General features: G+C 29.5%; 1 protein-coding gene across 1 annotated transcript in view; it reads left to right on the forward strand.

Moving 5' to 3' along the window:
- Nucleotides 1-17,373, forward strand: part of LOC148313305 (orexin receptor type 2-like) — a gene marked incomplete at its 5' end in the record, with an annotated part of 56,066 nt that extends 38,693 nt beyond the window's left edge. The window contains one exon of the mRNA XM_088264509.1: nucleotides 16,941-17,373. Coding sequence (XP_088120635.1) covers nucleotides 16,941-17,251 — 311 coding nt within the window. The remainder of the gene's footprint in view (nucleotides 1-16,940) is intronic.
- Between the last annotated feature and the right edge of the window lie 4,154 nt (nucleotides 17,374-21,527).

A 21,527-nucleotide genomic window follows, 5' to 3' on the forward strand; every position in this document is an offset into this window, starting at 1 on the left:
ACTGCATCATATAAACGAAGCGTTATCTTGATCGTTAACACATGAAGGAAAGGTGATCAGCCCTCCTCTTCCGGTACTAGTCCATGTATATATATATATATATATATATATATATATATATATATATATATATATATATATATATATATATATATATATATATATATATTCATATTTATATATAGAGAGTTCATTCAAACACTTCACTCGATCACTGTTTTTTCCCATCCATACTCACCTGTTCTCACCCCTTCTGACTTCTTCTTGTTCCCTAAACTCAAAGACATTTGAAAGAAAGAATATTTAAGAGATTTCACGAGATCAAACCAAATGCGACGAAGAAGCTTAAGGACATCGCAAAAGAAGAAGTCCTGGTCTGTTTCCAAAAGTGGAAACACCATTGAGATAAGTGTGTGCGTCGGGAAGGTGAAAAGTTTGAACATGTAACTTCTCAATATATATTATTTTGAGAAATAAAAAGACTTTGTTTTTTGATCCACTCACATCTATGTTTGTTCATCATCACACAATGTGAGTAAATCAAAAAACAATGTCTTTTTATTTCTCAAAATAATATATCAATATGATCCACAAAGTTAATGCTTTCAATATTCAAAACATCTTAACATTTTACTTTATTCATTGACGGGCGCAATTCTGAACCACCCTCTATTTTTGCATTAGCTTGCATACATAAAACAGGACAGATTCTTTCATAATAAACTTATCAAAAAATTCTGGATTTGTTCCAGAAAATAATCAGACTTTTACGCCTGATGAATCTCGATCTGTTTAAAGATTGTAAATACTTTATTTCTTGTCGTAAACAACCCGTGACCTTCTTACAGATTTCAACAATAAAGATTTTTCGCAAACCCTCTCATATTTCCCAAAAAAAAATTAAAAAGGTCGTTGTGTGATAGTCGTTTCATTCAATGAAACGTTTGTCTTATAATTTCTGTTAGTTTATGTACCTATTAATTGTTATATAAAATACAGATTTTTTGAGTCTACTAAGTTGTATTTTATTGTAAAACAACAGATAATAATTATGAGATTTTAATCTTCATTGAATCTTCACATTCGTTTGAAAATGCCATAACTAGGCGAAACAATTGTCACAAGTTTATTTATGTGTTTTTTAAGAATAAAATACAAATTTTGATTAATGTTTTCGTAAGTAAATACCACTATTTCTTAAAACCTACTGTGACACGTGTTGAGACACCAATAATAAATGTTTGATAATTCTATTTTATTTATTGTTTCGGCATTAACTTTGTGGTAAGACACGTTACAATGATTAAAGAAAACACTTCGATTTTTACCACTTGAGTGTTATTAGACTACATGTTTCAGAAATTAAACTCCCATCATTCAGGTCTGTATGATAACTAAAATATAAAATATATAATTGTTCTATAAATAAGGAGAGGGGAAAGTAAACATGTAGTCTAATAAAACTGAAGTGGTAAAAAACGAAGTGTTTTCTTAAATCATTGTTTGATAATTCTCATGTGAAAAATCCAATGTCTGACAAGTATCAATAATAAAATATAAAAATAAATTATCTTACGAAAGCAAAATATAATCCAAATGAACCAAGAGGAGTTATTTTTTCTATTCGGGGTTTTTGGATTATCCTCTTTGTTAAAATAATCCCGAGGGAGCATGTTTGCTTTGAATTATTTTACATATCATCCTGAAAATAACGTAAAAGTAAAATTTATATGAGCTTTCAAGCGAACACGTATCGACGTGTCCGGGAGAATCAGTGGGTTAAAAAAATATGAAAAAATATTTTTTGACCAAAATTTTAAAAAATGTATGTGGAGTGATCTGAAATATAATTTATTTCAGGGTCGTGCAATTTACATTATTTTTCGATGAAATATCCTATTTTTATTGTAAAAGAAAAGTTGATATACTTACTTATATATTTTTGAATGAAACACTAATAAAAATACCATTTTTGAGTTTATTTATGTAAATATGACTAGTTTAGAAAACTACGGATGTTCTCAACAATAATAAATAATAAAACCCTTATCCGCACCCCAATTATGCAAAGGGCACTGCGTAATACAAACGCAGTGTTATCTTGCTCTTTTACACATGAAGGAAAGGTGATCAGCCCTCCGCATTAGGTACCAGTCCAGGGTAATATTGAATAAATAGTACAGTGAAAAAATCACTTATATTTATTTAACCCCCCCCCCCCGGGACCTCCAGAACGTTAGCCGAGCGTGCTGACCATTACACTACGGAGACGGACTAAGAAACAATAGAAAACAAAACAAAACAAAACAAAAAATTTACATCTCAACATGGATGAAATATTCTTCATTTACTTATTTATCTAAAATACTTTCTTTAGTGACTATTGCACGTGAGTAAAGTGATCACTTTAACAAGCCCTTTGATAAGCACGGTTAATTTGAAAAAAAATGTTTTTTACTTCATATCTGCTGAAAACTCAGAATTATTGAACTAAGATATTGTAAAAAATTTCAAGTTTATAATAAGTTTACAATTTGATGGGATTAAAAATGAAAATGAAAGTATTTCTAACACTAGTCGTGTTTACATTAATTTATTTTTTTAATCAATGTTATCACGACTAGTTTTCACTTTTTAAACTTATTTTCATTTTCTTTTTAAAATTACAAATCTTCTTTTCAAAAGTCTCTCTTAATACATTACGCAAGTTTTCCGGGAACTTGCCAAAAATATCCCGATTCGAAAGCGCTTTAAGGGGGGACGCTCTATAATTTATGTGATATTGTCCTTAACCCGGAAGACTTTAGGGCGCCTCCTATACAAAGGGTTAATTAGAGTCAATAAATATGACGTAACACTCTTTAAAACAGGAGATTTGGTTAAAACAACCAGCTGTATCTTTTCAAATTTCAATGTTTCTGGTTTAAATGTTTTAAAAATATGAAATGCATATTAACTTTTTATGTATTTTAAGTTTTTTACTGACATTTCTTGTTGGATATGTATGTTATATAATAAAATATAAATTATAAAGTTCAACATAAATTTTATTTGACCAGTGATTGGGTTTTGTTGGTATCGAGGAAACTCGGTTATTGGTCAAATAAAATGTACATAATATAAAATATATAAAACCCTTATCCACACCCCAATGGTGCATAGGGCACTGCATCATATAAACGCAGTGTTATCTTGATCGTTTACACATGAAGAAAAGGTGATCAGCCCTCCGCTTCAGGTACCAGTCCAGGGTAGTATTGAATAAGTACAACGGGGAAAAAATCACCTATATTTATTTTACCCCCCTTGGGAATCGAACCCGGGACCTACAGAAGGGTAGCCGAGCGTGCTGACCATTACACTACCGAGGCGGACATTTAAAATAAAGGTGGGAGTAACTATAAAAACTATTTTATGTATTGATTTTTAAAATCAAACACATATTTTTTGAGTCTACTAAGTTGTTGACTACCAACTTAGTTGACTGAAAGAATCTGTGTTTGATTTAAAAATTAGTAGTACATAAATTAAAATGGAGTTCTGCAAATAAAACACCAAATCAATAAATAAATATAAAAACTATCACCGGTCAAATAAAATATTTGAAGAAAAAACTATATTTATCTTCTACTAACTCTTACTTGCACCCAATGGTGCATAAGGCACTGAATTGTATTGACGTAGTGTTATCTTGATTGTTACTTACATGAAGGCAAGGTGATGTCTCCTGCGCTTCAGGGTTATATTAAATGAACATTAAAGTGTCAATTCACCAATATATATGTTTTCACACCCCCTTGTGAATCGAGTCCGGGACCTTCAGTACCGTAGCCGAGCGTGCTAACCATTACACTACGGAGGCGGACAAAAATCTTTAGTTTTCCCTTTTCTTTGACCCTCTTTGGATCTTACGAGCGATAATTAATCGAATATATTAGAAGTGTGTCCTTCCTTTTTTTCTTTTCTATTTTATAAGACTGAGCCAAAGCAACGCGTGGCCGGGTACATCTAGTGTTTGTATATTTTTGATGTTTTCATGACCACTCAAGAATTTATTACATTTCTGAAGAAATTTGAGATGATCTGATAAAATTTTAATGAAATGGTTGGATACGAAATTCATAATAGGATGTTATTAATCCTTTAAATAAGGAATCTTCCTCTTTATTAGAGACTTCTTACGAAATTTAAAGGTCAAATTTAATAAAGTTTTCTGTTTCAGTGAGTATTGAAAATTAATTATCCTGAAATATTTTGAACTCCCTCGGCATTATCGACCCTTATTTTCTTCTCCAATTTAAAAACGAGATAATCAATTTAGATATTGAATCAAAGTTTAACCTTTGAGTCATATTTTTTTTGAAAATAAGCTAGTTAGAATAAATCAGGAAATTTTTAAAACTGTTTGATACATACTGCATGTTACGGACAATTTTATTAGATGAGCCTTCATTTTTAAACCTTTTTTTAAATATTATTTTTGTTATTAGATTGCAAAGCCAGGTCTTTTTTTAGTTTGTAAAACCGAACCGAACTTTAATATACCTGAAAACAGTCATCTTAAATTTATGAGACAAAGTTTGAGTTAATTCATCTAATCATTACTATTTTAATTAAATTAAACACTTGAATAATCCACTGAATTGAGATTTATTTTTATTATTTTTCTTGCGGTGATTGCGATAAAAAATATACTGGCCAAACTGCGAGAAGTCTAAGAATTAGAATTAAAGAACATCGTCGTGGACTAACAAGTAATTATTTTTCGGAATTTGCAAATCACATCATGGAAACTAACCACTCATTTGACTATCATACACTTAAATTATTACACTCTGTTACAAATAAAGGTCAAGTCATGAATAATTTAGAAAATTTAGAAATACATACAAATTTTAATTCAGATAAAGCAATAATTAATAATATACTGTTTCAAAATACGTTAATATTATTAACAATGTTTCCTTTTACAAAAAATGTTGTTCCTTAACCTCCCTACCTATATTTATCAACCTATATATACACCTAAATATATTTTTATTCGTTAGTTTTAATTTGTACCAGAAGATGAAAAAAATTGTCGTTTTCGAAACTAGTCGTAAATAAAAATAAAACTCAATTCAGTGGATTATTCAAGTGTTTAATTTAATTAAAATAATCATGTTATTCCACAAAGTTAATGCCGAATCAATAAATAATGTTATCATTACTAGTTTCAAAAATTATAGATGTTCCCTTTTATAGTTGAAAATACAAACTGATCGTGTTCACATTTCGCTCACTCCTTTCAACAACGTCATATATCAACGTTTTTAAAGCTTACCAAAACTTTCACGCAATCCTTACACCATATGAAAATACGATTTGAAAAAAATGATTTAAAAAACTCCTAAAAGTTTTTTTTTATGCATTGCGTAGCGAATACGTCAACTCCGAATGACGCATTTTGGTAAGGGAAAGGTAATTAACCATGAGTATTTCAATGTTTTAGAATTTAGTGCGTAAACCTTGATGATGACAAGATTCTTGTCGAAACCGGTTGAATAAAGTGTACCAATAAAAAGTGGTTACAATAAAGTTGTTTTATTTGATGAAATTAATAAAATGTGACACAAAGTATCTGCGAAAAAATATACTTAATTTTAAATGTATTCATTTTACAATTTTGCCCAAGAAATCGTTTTAAAAGAAAACTACTTTTTCATAAACAGGCAATCATTTCCAATAAAGATCATTGCTAAATTACTTTATAATTATTTTAAAGTATTATATGTTTTCATGAATTCATGAAATAAATTATGCTTTTCAATGTTCCGCAGGCTTCCCGGGATTTTCAGGTTAGTTAAATTAGAAAAAGCACTCAATGTATTCACTTAATTTATTTTTTAATAAACCCCTTTCAATAATACAAAAATAATGCTTTTATTATATCGCGCCATGCGTACATGCACAAAAGATGCTTTTTATATATTTTTTTTAAATCAATGTTCAGTGGAATCTCGATGTAACAAACCTCCATATATAATAATCTATCCATATTATTTTTTGACGTCTCATCAAAATTGAAGAAGAATGTGGAAGTCTGGGCATTTACGGGGCTGACGACCGTCATAGTCTGTTTATAGTGATCACTTTACACACGTGTAACATTCACCAATTCTACCCATTATCGACAACCACACTGCTCAAATTCTTGGAAGTTCTATACATATGAACCAATTTGGAAATATTGTTCTTGAATCTCTCCGGTTAACATTTATGTTTAAAAGATTTGTCTATCTTTAGATAAAATTTTATGAAATAGAGAATTTTCACATTTTTTTAGATTTTTTTCAGTATTAAAAAAAAACACGAGACGCAAATCGATAATGATGTCATCTTTATTTTTTTACTTATCCTCGCTCTCTGATTGGCCGATGTGGGTCAGAAGGCAAGTTCCATGAATATAGCGGAATTTGAAATACATCACTGTTTTTAAGTATTTTTTAGCAGGGTTTTCAAGTGTTTATGTAAATATTTTAAACAATAGAACCCACAATTAGCATTCCGATAGAGTATTTATTTAAAAATCTTATAAAATTAGATCTGGCGGATTTTGAAAGTAGGCGAGACACATACTCGTTTAGTAATGATATGTAAAAAAAAAATTTACATATTTCAATAACGCTTTTTATTTTTTTATTTTTCACAGTTCACATTTTATCGTTTTGACGAGATTGAATTCCATAGATTTAATTATATAGTGGTCCACAAACATCAGAGTGACCCTCAACATAACAGGTTTTAAAGCCATCCAAACATCAACACAACAAATCACCCAATAGACTGATTTATTTTAAAACCCCTTGAGATTTGTTATATCAAGGTTCCACTGTATAAACAGCATATGTGGTTTCAAAGTGAAAAAAAACATAGTTAAGTATATTTTTTGTACATGCTAATATTTGTCTATTTCAACTTTTTACAAGCTTAAGGTACTACACTTAGGGAATGCTCCCTTCCACACCCGAATCATTTTAAACTTCCCTTAGTTCTTCTCAGAGACAATCTTACATTATATATATATATATATATATATATATATATATATATATATATATATATATATATAGATATATATATATATATATATATATATATATATATATATATATATATATATATATATATATATATATATATATATATATATATATATATATATATATATATATATATATATATATATATATATATATATATATATATATATATATATATATATATATATATATATATATATATATATATATATATATATATATATATCTTAGCACCCCACAGTGATATATCAAAAAATCTGCATTTATACTTATTTCCTTAAAAGTTTAAAATACCCTCATCCCCCCTCACTTCAAACGTTACTTAATTACTCACCTAAGTATGAATATTTTACAGTTTTAGATTGAGTATTTGTCAATCTCTGAAGATGACAAGTTTCATGTCGAAACCGGTTGGAAACATAATGGTTTTTCAGATTTATTATATGATATGATTAATTATGTGTTTATGTGATGTCTTATTTTGAAAATATGACAAAACATGAGCTATGTGACAAATCCTGATTGACATAATATATCAAATCTATTGTGTGTGTTGTATCGATGTATCTATTGTATTGCTTTTAGGGATCAATCTGATTAGTTTATTATATTATTAGATTAAAACCAATATTTTCAGCTTTTCCACTTTATTTTTATTTGACCAGCGACCGAGTTTCGTCGTTACCAACATCATCAGACTGGTGGGAGGCTATACAAATTGTTATGTTATACATAAAACAAGTCAGGAGTTGATAACCATGATTTGATATAATTTTATTGAGAAATTAATTTAATTTGAGTAAATTTAAGTATTGTATGATATTTAAAAAAAAATTATAAATATCATACAATACTTAAATTCACTCAAATTAAATGAATTTCTCAATAAAATTGTATCGAATCATGGTTATCAACTCCTGCCTTGTTTTATATATAACATAACAATTTGTATAGCCTCCCACCAGTCTGATGATGTCGGTAACGACGAAACCCGGTCGCTGGTCAAATAAAAATAAAGTGGAAAAGCTAAAAATATTGGTTTTAATCTAATAATATATTAAAAATGCAATTCCATCACGAAGTGTCAGTGGATAATATAAATGATTAGTTTAGTATTAACTAAACATATCAACTATAATTTTAAGACATATAAACTAAATATTCTATAAATCCTTGTTCATAATAGGCAAGGAGAATTTACCAAGGCAACTGATGATTATTTTTTTTCAAAACTGGTTGAAGAATAGTACTTAAAATAAATGTGGATGAAAAAGTTTCTACGAGTTCTAGTTTAATTTAATAAAGATTAACGATTTTTTTTTTAATAACAAAAAATAATAAATAAAAACTCTTACCCGCACCCCAATGGTGCATAGGGCACTGTGTCATATAAACGCAGTGTTATCTTGATTGTTTACATATGAAGGAAAGTTGATCAGCCCTCCGCATCAGGTACCAGTCCAGGGTAGTATTGAATAAATATAACAGTGAAAAAATCACTTATATTTATTTTACACCCCTCGGAAATCGAACCCGGGACCTCCAGAACGGTAGCCGAGCGTGCTGACCATTACACTACATAGGCTGACATTTTTTAATAAAGGAAATTTTATTCATATACATTAGCTTATATATTGGCATGTTTGAAATTTTCACTGCTTGAATATTGTGAACCTTTTTATATATAGTACGCAATCCTCACTTATCTGTATATTTTGTAAAACTTTAAAAACCTTTCTGTAATAAAAACCTCTCGCAAATAGTCGAAAATAATTAACAATGCATATAAATTATATACTCTCGAAACGTAATGGCCATTGTGGAAAATAATTGTAACGAATTTAGCCAAAAGTTTGTGAGGGGAAAATTGAAAACATTTTTTAAGGGTGTACGCTCAGCCGAGCGTCTATCGAGTGTTAAAAATACCGTTTTTTTTATACAAAATCGTCCCCAAACACATGATACTCGATAACTGCAAAATGGCCACATTCAATTTTATACCATAGATTCAGTTATATTCTGAAAAAGCTATTTTGGACCAGACTTTAAAAAAAAACTATTATTCACATTCACAATTTTTTACTACTACTACACACACACACATACATTTCATTCAAACCCTTATCCGCACCCCAATGGTGCATAGGGCACTGCATCATATAAACGCAGTGTTATCTTGATCATTAGCACATGAAGGAAAGGTGATCAGCCCTCAGATCAGTCCAGGGTAATATTGAATAAATATTAGAGTGAAAAGATCTCTTAAATTTATTCAACCCTCCCTGGGAATCGAACCCGGGACCTCCAGTACGGTAGCCGAGCGTGCTGACCATTACGCTACGGAGGCGGACACACACATACACATCAATAATGTTAATAAGAATTATCTCTCAATTGAAGGATGTAAAATTCGTTCAAATACTATTCGAATAATGAACTGCTTTATTTATAATTTAAAATACAAATATTAATATACATTTTACAATACAACTATTTATTATAAGAAGAACTTTAAATGAGCCTCATATGAGGCCTTCTAAAATTCCATAAAATACGTATTAAAAAAATATTGGCATGTACAATTATTTTTCTTTTAAAAACGAGTAAATTAACCTTCTATGAGGCCTTCTTAAATTCAAAAAAATATATTTAAAAAAAGAAATATTGGCTTCTGACATGAACGATTATTTTTCCTTTATAAACACGTATATAAGCTTCGTTTGATGCCTTCTAAAATTTCAATAAAAATAATTTCATAAAAAAAAGAATATTGGCTTCTGACGTGTACAATTATTTTTCCTTTATAAACGAGTATGAGACCTTCTAAAATTACAATAAAAAAATACCTTAATAATGAAATATTGGCTTCCGACATGTATGAGACGCTTTAGCTCACATGTTTGATAACATATAAAATAATATGTATTTTTTTACAAAAATGTTAATATTATTAGTATATAACCACTCACCGAGATTTTTATGTCTACCGATTTCGAGACGTACTCGTCTCTTCGTTAGGACAATCACCACCACAGCCTGCAAACATTACCACCCTTCACCACCATGGCACCATTTATGCATATAACACCATTTTTTTATATGCATAAATGGTGTTATGTGGATTGTCCTGACGAAGAGACGGGTACGTCTCGAAACCGGCAGACATAAAAATCTCGGTGAGTGGTTATTTAGTGATATTTTTAACATTTTTGTATAAAAAAAAGTTAAGTAAAAATGACTTACCACAAAGTAAAAGCTTTAAATATTAATATTATTGAGAACACCTTTTTAAATATTTGTATTCATCAAAACTTGCATTGCATTTTAATTTCAGTACCTAAGTAACTAATACATACTCGTATAGTAATGATATTCTAAAAAAAAATACATTTTTCAATAACGAACCAACCACAAAGTTAATGCTTTAAATATGAATAATATTGAGAATAATACAATATGTATTATTTTTTGACATCTCATCAAAGATGAAGAAGAATATGGAAGTCTGGGCATTTACGGGGCTGACGACCGTCATAGGCTGGTTTAAGTGATCACTTTACACACGTGTAAAATTCACCAATTTTACCCATTATTGACATCCACACTACTCAAATTCTTGGAAGTTCTATATATATGAACCCATTAAGAAACCTTGTTCTTGAATCACTAGAGCTTCACTAGAGACATCTATTGGTGAGATGTAAAGAAGCTTTTTATCAAGCAGAAACTCTTATATTAGTATGTGAGGTCCGAATCCTGGATTATAATCACACACATGAGAAACGCCAGAAAATAACTTTTTTATTTTTCATTATTAAAGCTTATAATTTGACCAGATCACATCAATAGATGTCTCTAGTGAAGCTCTAGTGATTCAAGAACAAGGTTTCTTAATTTGTTCATATATATAGAACTTCCAAGAATTTGAGTAGTGTGGATGTCAATAATGGGTAGAATTGGTGAATGTTACACGTGTGTAAAGTGGTCACTTAAACCAGCCTATGACGGTTGTCAGCCCCGTAAATGCCCAGACTTCCATATTCTTCTTCATCTTTGATGAGATGTCAAAAAACAATATGAAAATAACTCCTGTAATTCGAGATAATCCAGATTTTGTGAACAAGTATTTGGACACACTTAAAATGTTATATACAATATGTATGTCCATACACTTTTTCTCTTCAAAAAAATACGCCACGTCTCCCCGTTTTGGTTTATAAAGATTACTATTCTTATATATATTTTTCAGAACTCCACATCACTTTTTCTCTGGGCTCGTAAGCGTAGATTGCAGCAGTAAATGTGAAAGTTCCTTATTTGAATATCTTTCAAATGGTAGCGATTTCAATTCGCTATGCCCGTTCCCCGGCTGGATCCATACAACGGAATGTGAGCTCTATGCGGAACGCGCCATTATCAGCTTCAATAAACCCGATACATTTCATTTATTACTTTCGACGTTCGCTAACTAGGCACTGTAATCAGAATGGAAAAGATTGTATCGATTTGGTGGGATTTTCATTGAACACTGAAAATCTTGCTATATTCTTCTAAATTCCATAAAAGCTGCATGATGGTAAAATATGAAGACGAAAAAAAGCAATATTGGTATAAAAATATTGTTAAAAAACTAACCATCACGCCGCTTCTCCGCAGGGGTAGGCAGAGAGAATAGAACGCCACACTACTCTGTCCTTGCAAACATTCTTCGCCTCTTCCACGTTCATGCATCTCCTCATACATACCCGCGGATTGTTTCGACTCCTAACCTGACCACTTTCAAGTATTTGGCATACTTGATTGTGCCAAGTTTTTCTCGGTCTTCCTTTGCTTCTTTTTCCAATTACATTCGCCTCATAAATTTAAAATATTGTTAAAAATCACAATTAGTTGTATCTTAATCTTTGTTCCAAGTAAAAAGTGATCTAGGGTAGTTTTGAATAAATACTAGTGTAAAAATCGCTTATATTTATTTGACCCCCCTTGGGAATCGAACCCGGGACCCCTAGTATGGTAGCTGAGCGTGATGAGCATTACACAGACCATTACCTAGCGACGGACAAAAATCATCATAGTAATTTGTATTATTATCATATTTAACAATACCTTTGTTTGTTTTTATAACTTTAATATAACGATATCAAGTCAAGTGAGGTAAGGTTGTTCTCGCTTATTGATTCCTGCCAGGTACTAGCATTATTCATCTCATATAAAAAACGAGGGGAGTTATATTATTGAATCTGGATTTTCTATTCTTCTTCTCTGCTTTTGGAGCAGACGACCATCAATATCCAGCAACTTTGACGTGGCGTTGACAGTAATTGATACTTACATAATACAGGCGCGACAAAAAATATGTAGCAAGCTTTATTTTTCACCAAAATAATGTCCAACATCACTGATTTTTTTGTTTTATTTTATTGGAAGGAAAAACAACAGTTACAATATATGATAAATCAGAATACAAAAAAAACATGAGTGCCAATTACAGTTCTTCACAACTATGCATAAGAAAAGTCTATATATAAGAAGAGACATGAGACAAGGATGGAATAGAGGGAAAAGGAGATAACAGTGATAGGAAAAGAAGAAAAAGAAAGGACAGGGGATAGAATTACCTTTTTAGGTTTATAAGGTTTCGAACAATTTAGCTTTAAAGTTTGAAAGATTGGAGTAGAACATATCAAGGTGGGTACAACATTCATTGAATTTCCCATAACTTCGATAAATAAATAAAAAAATAATTAAATATAGATATGTTTTATACTATACTTAATTTTATATATTGTCACATATGGCATCTCAACATATATTTTTTTTCTACATAAAATGTTATATGGTTAAAAAAGTTATATTTATAATTTTAATTAATTTTCTACGCATTTTTATTTTAACAATCTCAAAATTAATAACGCAGTTCTCCCCAATAAAGAGACTAAGCTGTTGTGCTTGGAGAGGGACATACATTTATTATTTATTGTTTATGTTTGTTGGAATATAATTTATTTTTATTTTTAAAAATGTGATTTTTTTTTGTTAGAATTAATTACTATAATTATTTTTCGACATCTCATCAACGACGAAGAAGAATATGGATGTCTGGGCATTTATGGGACTGACGACCGTCATGATGAGATGTCAAAACAAATGAAAATATTTCCTGTAATTGGAGATAATCCAGATTTTGTGAACAAGTATTTGGACTCACTCAAAATGTTGTAAATGTTTAAAATTCATTTAATTTTTGTTTTCGCATTTAAATGTCATCATTTTTTACATCTGTGTTATCTTGATCGTTAACACATGAAGGAATGGTGATCAGCCCTCCGCATCAGGTACCTATCAAGAGTGATATTGAATAATAATTATAGTGAAAAAAATCACTTAAATGAATATGGAAAAATCAAATTGAATTCTAAGTATTAACAGGGTTCATGACCTGTCATAGAATGGTTAAGTGATCCCTTTCCACACTGTGACATTCACCATTCTACCCATGATTGATAACTGCACTTCTCAATGTTTTAGAACTACACACATATCATAAATCTCATCAGTTTTGTGTCTGTTCACAGAACTAATCTATCTCTGAAGTTTTATAGGAAATCCAACATGTCATTTAAATCCAAATAACAGCATAAATATCAAAATATAAAATTACATAATCTCCAATAAAATCTATCAAAATAGTTATGGAAGCCATATCGTCATACTGCTTACCAAAAAAAGTATTATTTCGCCAATATTTAAGTTTTTACCACCAAAATCTGAAATACACATGCGAGATCACCCTGTATACGGTAGAAAGTAATTTCACTAATGCACAAATATGATCTGATGAGTAAACAAAATTTATGAATCAAAGTTAATGGATAAAATACATATTTTTCGCCGTACTATTTATCTATCAGCTTTGTAACTTAGAAACAGCGTTAGAACGATATAAGATGTTTTGTGTTTTCATCAATATTTTCACAAAATTTACGCGTTTCAGTGAAAACATAGTATTGTAAACAATCTTTATGATAATGATAATATTTAATTTTTTGACATCTCATCAAAGACGAAGAAGAATATGGAAGTCTGGGCATTTACGGGGCTGACGACCGTCATAGGCTGGTTTAAGTGACCACTTTACACACGTGTAACATTCACCAATTCTACCCATTATTGACAACCACACTACTCAAATTCTTAGAAGTTCTATATATATGAACCAATTTAAAGAAGCTTTTTACCAAGCAGAAATTCTTATATTAGTATGTGAGGTCCGAATCCTGGATTAAAATCACACACATGAGGAACGCCAGAAAATACTATATAGTATTTGGACACACTCAAAATGTTGTAAATAATAATAATAGTTCGAATTGAAGATTAAAAGCATCGTTAACTTTGTGGTATGGTAATATTACACTCCCCTTATCATTCACAACGTTAACGATGAATGATAATGAGAGCTTTATAAAATATCATTCCAGCTAAATAAAGTGGTGAGCGAAATACTTACAGTATCTTTATATACGAAATACTTACAATATCAGATATATTTTCTTACAAAAATATGGTATATTAAGTAACGAAATTTAATAAAATGATAAACTTACTTACTAAACTTACTATTTTTTTGTAGGGATGTGGTCCCGTGGTTAGTGTCGCGGACTCAGAGTAAAATAAATAGGTACCAAACTCTTAAAGTCAGAGTTTGGTACCTATTTTTTTATTTTTTTATTTTTTTATTAGAAGGAAAAACAACAGTTTCAATATGTGATAAATCAGAATACAAAAAAAATCATGAATACCAATTACAGTTGTTCACATTTCGCTCACTCCTTTCAAGAACGTCATAAATCAAAAAAACTTGATTTTTTAGGAGAACGTTTTTAAAGTTTAAAAATATAATACAATGTTTTAAAAATAAATATCAAGCTACTGATTGATCTTTTTACTGTGCAACAGATCTTTTTAGGTAAAATCTGAAGGGTTTTTCTCCATTTGAAAAATATTAAGTTTATTTAAAATAATAATTAAACAATACTTTTTCTTCAAAATACAAAAAAACACTTTATGCCCTGTAGCGGGTAAATATTGAATTAAAAATATGCCCCTTTTGATGGGATATAGTACATTTTTTGGGCATTCCGAAAACATGCACAACTGAAAATTGACGATTTTTTATTTATGACGTTCTTGAAAGGAGTGAGCGATTTATGCATAGGAAAAGTCAATATATAAGAAGAGATATGAGATAAGGATGGGATAAAGAGAAAAGATGACAGTAATAGGAAAAGAAGAAAAGGAGAGGACTGGGAATAGAATTACCCTTTTAGGTTTATAAAATTTCTAATAAAATTTCTAATAATGAGCCGCTTAGGCACACAAAAATAGTATGAAATTGAAATATTTGTGTAAATAATAAAAACACAAATATTTATCTTTAAGATTTTTTTATTTTTAAACTGACCATTTGGCCGTTAAGGTAATAAATACTCTGTTTTTGTAAACATTCTTCGTTTCTTCCACATTTATATATCTCCGCAAGCTATTATTTCTACTCCTGATCAGACTCGCTTAAATATTTGAAATACTTGATTATACCAAGTTTTCCTCGGTTTCGTGATGGTCGTTTGACATATTCGTTTGAAAATGCCATAACTGGGCGAAACAATTGTCACAATATTAATTTTTATGTGGTTTTTAAATAATAAAATACAACTTAGTGGACTGAGAAAATTTGCGTTAGATTTAACAATTAATACATAAATTAAAATGGAGTTCTACAAATTAAACCACAAATCAATAAATAGTTATTATAACTTGTATTTCCAGGACGTGGTCAGGTTCGTAAGCACCATATTTTGTTAAATCTCTTACGAAACAAACTCATGAACTTTTCATTTATTTAGACACTCGTGTACGTATTTTTAACAAAGAATACATGGCACCTCGGTGCTTAATAAATTAAACATAATAATAAATAAAACCCTTACCGCACCCCAATGGTGCATAGGGCACTGCTTCATATAAACGCAGTGTTATCTCGATCGATTACACATGAAGGAAAGGTGATCAGCCCTCCACTTCAGGTACCAGTCCAGTGTAATATTGAATAAATATTAGAGTGAAAAAATTACTTATTATATTAAACCCCCCTAGGAATCGAACCCGGGACCTCCAGAACTGACCATGCTGACCATTACACTACGGAGGCGGACATAATAAATAGACATAATAAATCATGTGCTCAATATGTGCAACAAATGTTCAATGAATATTATTATTTTTAAATAATTCAAAATATATGACTAATCGTAGTCATACAGGAGAAAGTGACCAACTAACAAAACGTAAAATGTTCCGGGGGGTCATTTAAGTAACTTTTGCTTAGCAAGAAAATAAACATCAATGCAGTAAGTCATTTTTGACAAGTCAATATATTATACTTCCAAGTTTAAAATCCTTTGGGATTTTTTCAGGGCAATACAAAGCTAGTAAGATATCAAATAGTCAATGATCACGTTTTTGTAAAAAAAATGTACTTGGTCACTTTCTCCTGTATGACTACGATATATTCTAAAAAACAAGGATTTTACCTTTGGGATTTTTTCAGGGCAATATAAAGCTAGTAAGATATCAAATAGTCAATGATCACGTTTTTGTAAAAAAAAATGCACTTGGTCACTTTCTCCTGTATGACTACGATATATTCTAAAAAACAAGGATTTTACCTTTGGGATTTTTTCAGAGCAATATTAAGCTAGTAAGATATCAAATAGTCGATGATCACTTTCTCCTGTATGGCTACGAAATATTCATTTTTGCTTATTTGTTTATAAGTAATGTTTTTCTTTTTCCCAGGCAAGTTCAGGCAAGAGTTCCGGCGCTCGTTCTTCGAGTGCCGCTGCCTCGGGCTGGGCCCGGCGCGCGGCGCCCACTCCGCCTCTGCCGCCTGCGGCCGAGGCGCCTCCAGGGCCGGCACGCGCCGCAGCGACACGTGCAACAGCTACCGCCTCACGCACCTGTCCAACTGCGACCGCGACCGGACGCGCAACCCCGCTCGGAACCACACGTCCTTCGTGGAGAACAACAACCGGAAGCAAATCCGGTCGGACTCCGTCAGCGAGAACCCCGCCACCAGGCTGACGGTCGACATGGACTCGGTGCAATGACGCCGGTTCGCCAGCACGCAGCAGCGACAGCAATACGGTGATTACGATCATTTCGCATATCCGAACGCACTCTCCGGTCAAGATTACCAGGACGACTCGAGTCAGTACCCCAACAGCTCCAAAAACCCGAAGTATCTCGCCAACAGCTCCAAAAACCCGATATACCTCGCCAACAGCTCCGCGCAGCACACCAATAACCCGAAGTATCACACCAACAACTCCGCGCAGTTCTCCAATAACCCAAATTATCTATCCAACAGCTCTGCGCAGCACTCCAAAAACCCGAAGTATCTCGCCAACAACTCCGCGCAATACTCCAATAGCCCGAAGTACATCACCAACAATTCCGCGCAGTACTCCAACAGCCCGAAGTATATCACCAACAGCTCCGCGCAGCATTTTGGTAGCATAAAATATCCTACCAACAACTCCATGGAGTACACCAATAATACGGGAGATTCAGTATTGTACTCGAGTAATACCCAGGACGTCGTGGTACTAATGAATGTGAATAATAAACGAAAGATCTTGGGAGAATCCAACAGCGCTCAGAAGCGTGGTGGTTTTTTTTCAAAAAAGAAAAAGTCTGTAAATTTTGAATAAGCTTAAGATTAAATTGCAATTATATTGGTAAGTAATTAAATATAGCTTCAATGAAGGGTAATTAATACATACCTTATAAGTGTTTAAATGTGACATTAAAAATGTAAGATATAATTATTAATTACATGTTTCATCATTTAAGGGATTACAAATATGTGTATACAAATAAAAATTTGAAAATAAATTTAAAAATTGCACTTAAGTTTTTTTGAATAAATATTATCTAATTATTTCAAGAATTGGATATATCTTAAGTATACAGTCTTGGATAAAACAAAACATCAAAAATCAAAAAAATTGCAAAAGAATATATTTATAAATTCCTTCAACTTGTTAAAGCATATTTTTTACGATTTTTTTAATTAATTATATTATTTAAACCTTTTTTTTCCAATAAAAATCAGACAGAAAGCTGTTAATGACTTCATTTTGAAGGGTTGTAAATAATAAAAACATATATTTTTTGTTTTTGTGAAAATTTTACTTTATAGGGATACATACAGTTCGTATATATGTATATATATATATGTTTATATATATATATATATATATATATATATATATATATATATACATATATATTTATATATATTTATATAAATATATATATTTATATATATATATATATATATATATATACATATTTATGTAAATATATATAAATATATATTATATAAATATATATATAAATATATATATATATATATATATATAAATATATTAATATATATATTTATATATATATATATATATATATATATATATATATATATATATATATATATATATATATATATATATATATATATATATATATATATATATATATATATATATATATATATATATATATATATACATATATAAACATATATATATATATATATATATACATAAAAATATATATTTATATATATACATAAATTAACATAGTTGAATATAATGATTTAAATATGAAAATAAAACACTCATAAATCACTTAGTTTGATATAAATGATTAACATGACTAGTTTCGAGAACAAAATAGAAATATTCACATCAACGGGTTAAAATACTTCACCTATTGATGAAGACGTCTGTAGTTCTCAAGACTAGTCATGTTTACATTAAAAAAAAACTCAAAAATTGTGTTTTACAAGTGTTTAATTTTTTTATTTATTGGTTTACAAATTATGAACCTTAACTTGATTCCATTTTGTATTATATAAATAGTATTTTGAATGTGTTTGGTGGATTGTTATCCAGAGTTTTATTAGTTTATCAAAAAACCAGAGGGCGTTTTTATTAAATCCAGTATAACTGTAAAATGCGTCATCCAAATTAAAATAACCGTAAAATAATCATAAAATAATAATTAAAAAAAAATTGTTTTAAAGTATTTGAAATGATTGTAATAAATTTCAAATACATATATAAAGATAATCTAAACTGGCAGTGCACAATGGAGTCCTGGTTCCAACTCTAATCTATGGAAGTGAAACATGGAGTTGGTAAAAGAAGGATGAAAGTAGACCGAATGCAGTCGAAATGCGATCTCTCAGAAGAATGTGTGACAAAACGATGTATGATAGATGTGCGAATAGTGAAATAAGGAAGGAATGCAAAGCTGAGATAAGCATTATCGATAAAATTAAGAAAGGTGTGTTGAGATGGTTTGGACATGTGGAACGAATGAGTGATGAAAGAACGGTAAAACAAATTTATGAGGCGAATGTTAGAGGGAAAAGAAGCAGAGGAAGACCGAGAAAAACATGGCACGATCAGGTATGCCAAATACTTGAAAGTGGTCAGGTTAGGAGTCATAACAATCGGCGGGTATGTATGAGGAGATGCATGAACGTGGAAGCGGCGTGATGGTTAGTTCGTTTTACAAATATAAAGATAATTTAGCTCTTACTACATTTCATGAAATAACAGCACTGAAATATGATGTAAAACGAGTAATTTTAATCAAATTGAACTTATATAAAATATTAAAAATTTGAGTGAAATGTTTTTTCAGTCACCAGAAAAATGTTATGTACAAAAGTAAATTTATTAATGGATATAACTAGCCGATGACAGATCAGCCAATATACCTTTAACATTTAAAAAAAACTTTAATATTGGAATTTAATGTATAATTTGACAGCAAATATAAAGTAATTTCTTTTAAATTTTTAATTCAGGTTCTACTTTATACAACTATTTATTAAAATCTACTGCGACACCAGCTTCGATACCCAAATGCTAAACACATCGTAACACGTGTCCCAAAGATTTTTTTAAGTCGTAATTATCAAGTAATTTTATGATTAAAAGTGAACACTAAATGAACAAAATTGTTGTAAACCTCTCAAAAATATTTTCTATTATCTCATAAATTAACACACACACCTTAGAGATAAAACAAATATATTCAACATAATAAAATAATATAGTTAATTTTTAAAAAAAAAATATTGTATGACAAGGTACACAATAGTTATATGATGTTGATTTGTATTATATATATATATATATATATATATATATATATATATATATATATATATATATATATATATATATACATATATGTATATATATATATATATATATATATATATATATATATATATATATATATATATATATATATATATATATATATATATATATATATATATATATATATATATATATATATATATATATATATATATATATATATATATATATATATATATATATATATATATATATATATATATATATATATATATATATATATATATATATATATATATATATATATATATATATATATATACATATATTTATATATATATTTTATATATGTATATATATTTTATAAAATTGTAAAAATGTACATAGTGAGAAACGTAAATGTATGTTTATTATAAATGTAACATTTAAGCAATTTGGGGAACATCGACGCTGAAAAAAAAATATTAATATATACATTTATAATAAAATAGTAATGGTTAAATATATTAAAATATTATATATTATCTATAACTTAAGATGCCATCTATATTATCTTATACCTATATAAAGAGTTTATTACCCATTTATGTAAAACACGCATTTATATATGTATAACAATTCTTACAGCAGTAACAAATGATTTTTGATATTTAACAAATAATTTGATCAGTTACTGTATTCACAATATTATTCAGACTTTCATATTTATCATCGTCTCTTATGAAACTTTAACGTAAATATGTTGACTTATTTACACAAATACATATGGTACGATAAACAGACATGGATATAAAAAAATCCTAAATGTTATTTTATTATGCAAGCAACCCCAAATAACAACTTATAGAATCACCCAAAAACAGTGTGAAGTCACTTATGTAATGTTGTATGTTTTTTTATAATAAAATAGTGGTTAAAACAAAGTTGTTTAATTTTATAAAGTTTTTAAAATGTGCCACAAATTATCTGCGATAAACATTCAAGTAAAGGTAATTATGTTTATGATGAAGAATATATAATAAAAAAAAATGAAGGACCTTTTTAACAAAGTACTATGACAACATTTTTGAGTTTCGGAGCACTCTGAAATTTTAAAACAAATATTTAAAAATAATATATTGAAAATACGTAACACGAAAAAAGAAGACAAACATTTCAAATTAAGGTGCTTCTCCTGATTGGGAAATGAAGGCTTTTGACACTC

The sequence above is a fragment of the Brachycentrus maculatus genome, unplaced genomic scaffold (genome assembly GCF_059751285.1).
Source record: "Brachycentrus maculatus isolate JH-2025_06_01 unplaced genomic scaffold, ASM5975128v1 h1tg000015l, whole genome shotgun sequence".
NCBI lineage: Eukaryota > Metazoa > Arthropoda > Insecta > Trichoptera > Brachycentridae > Brachycentrus > Brachycentrus maculatus.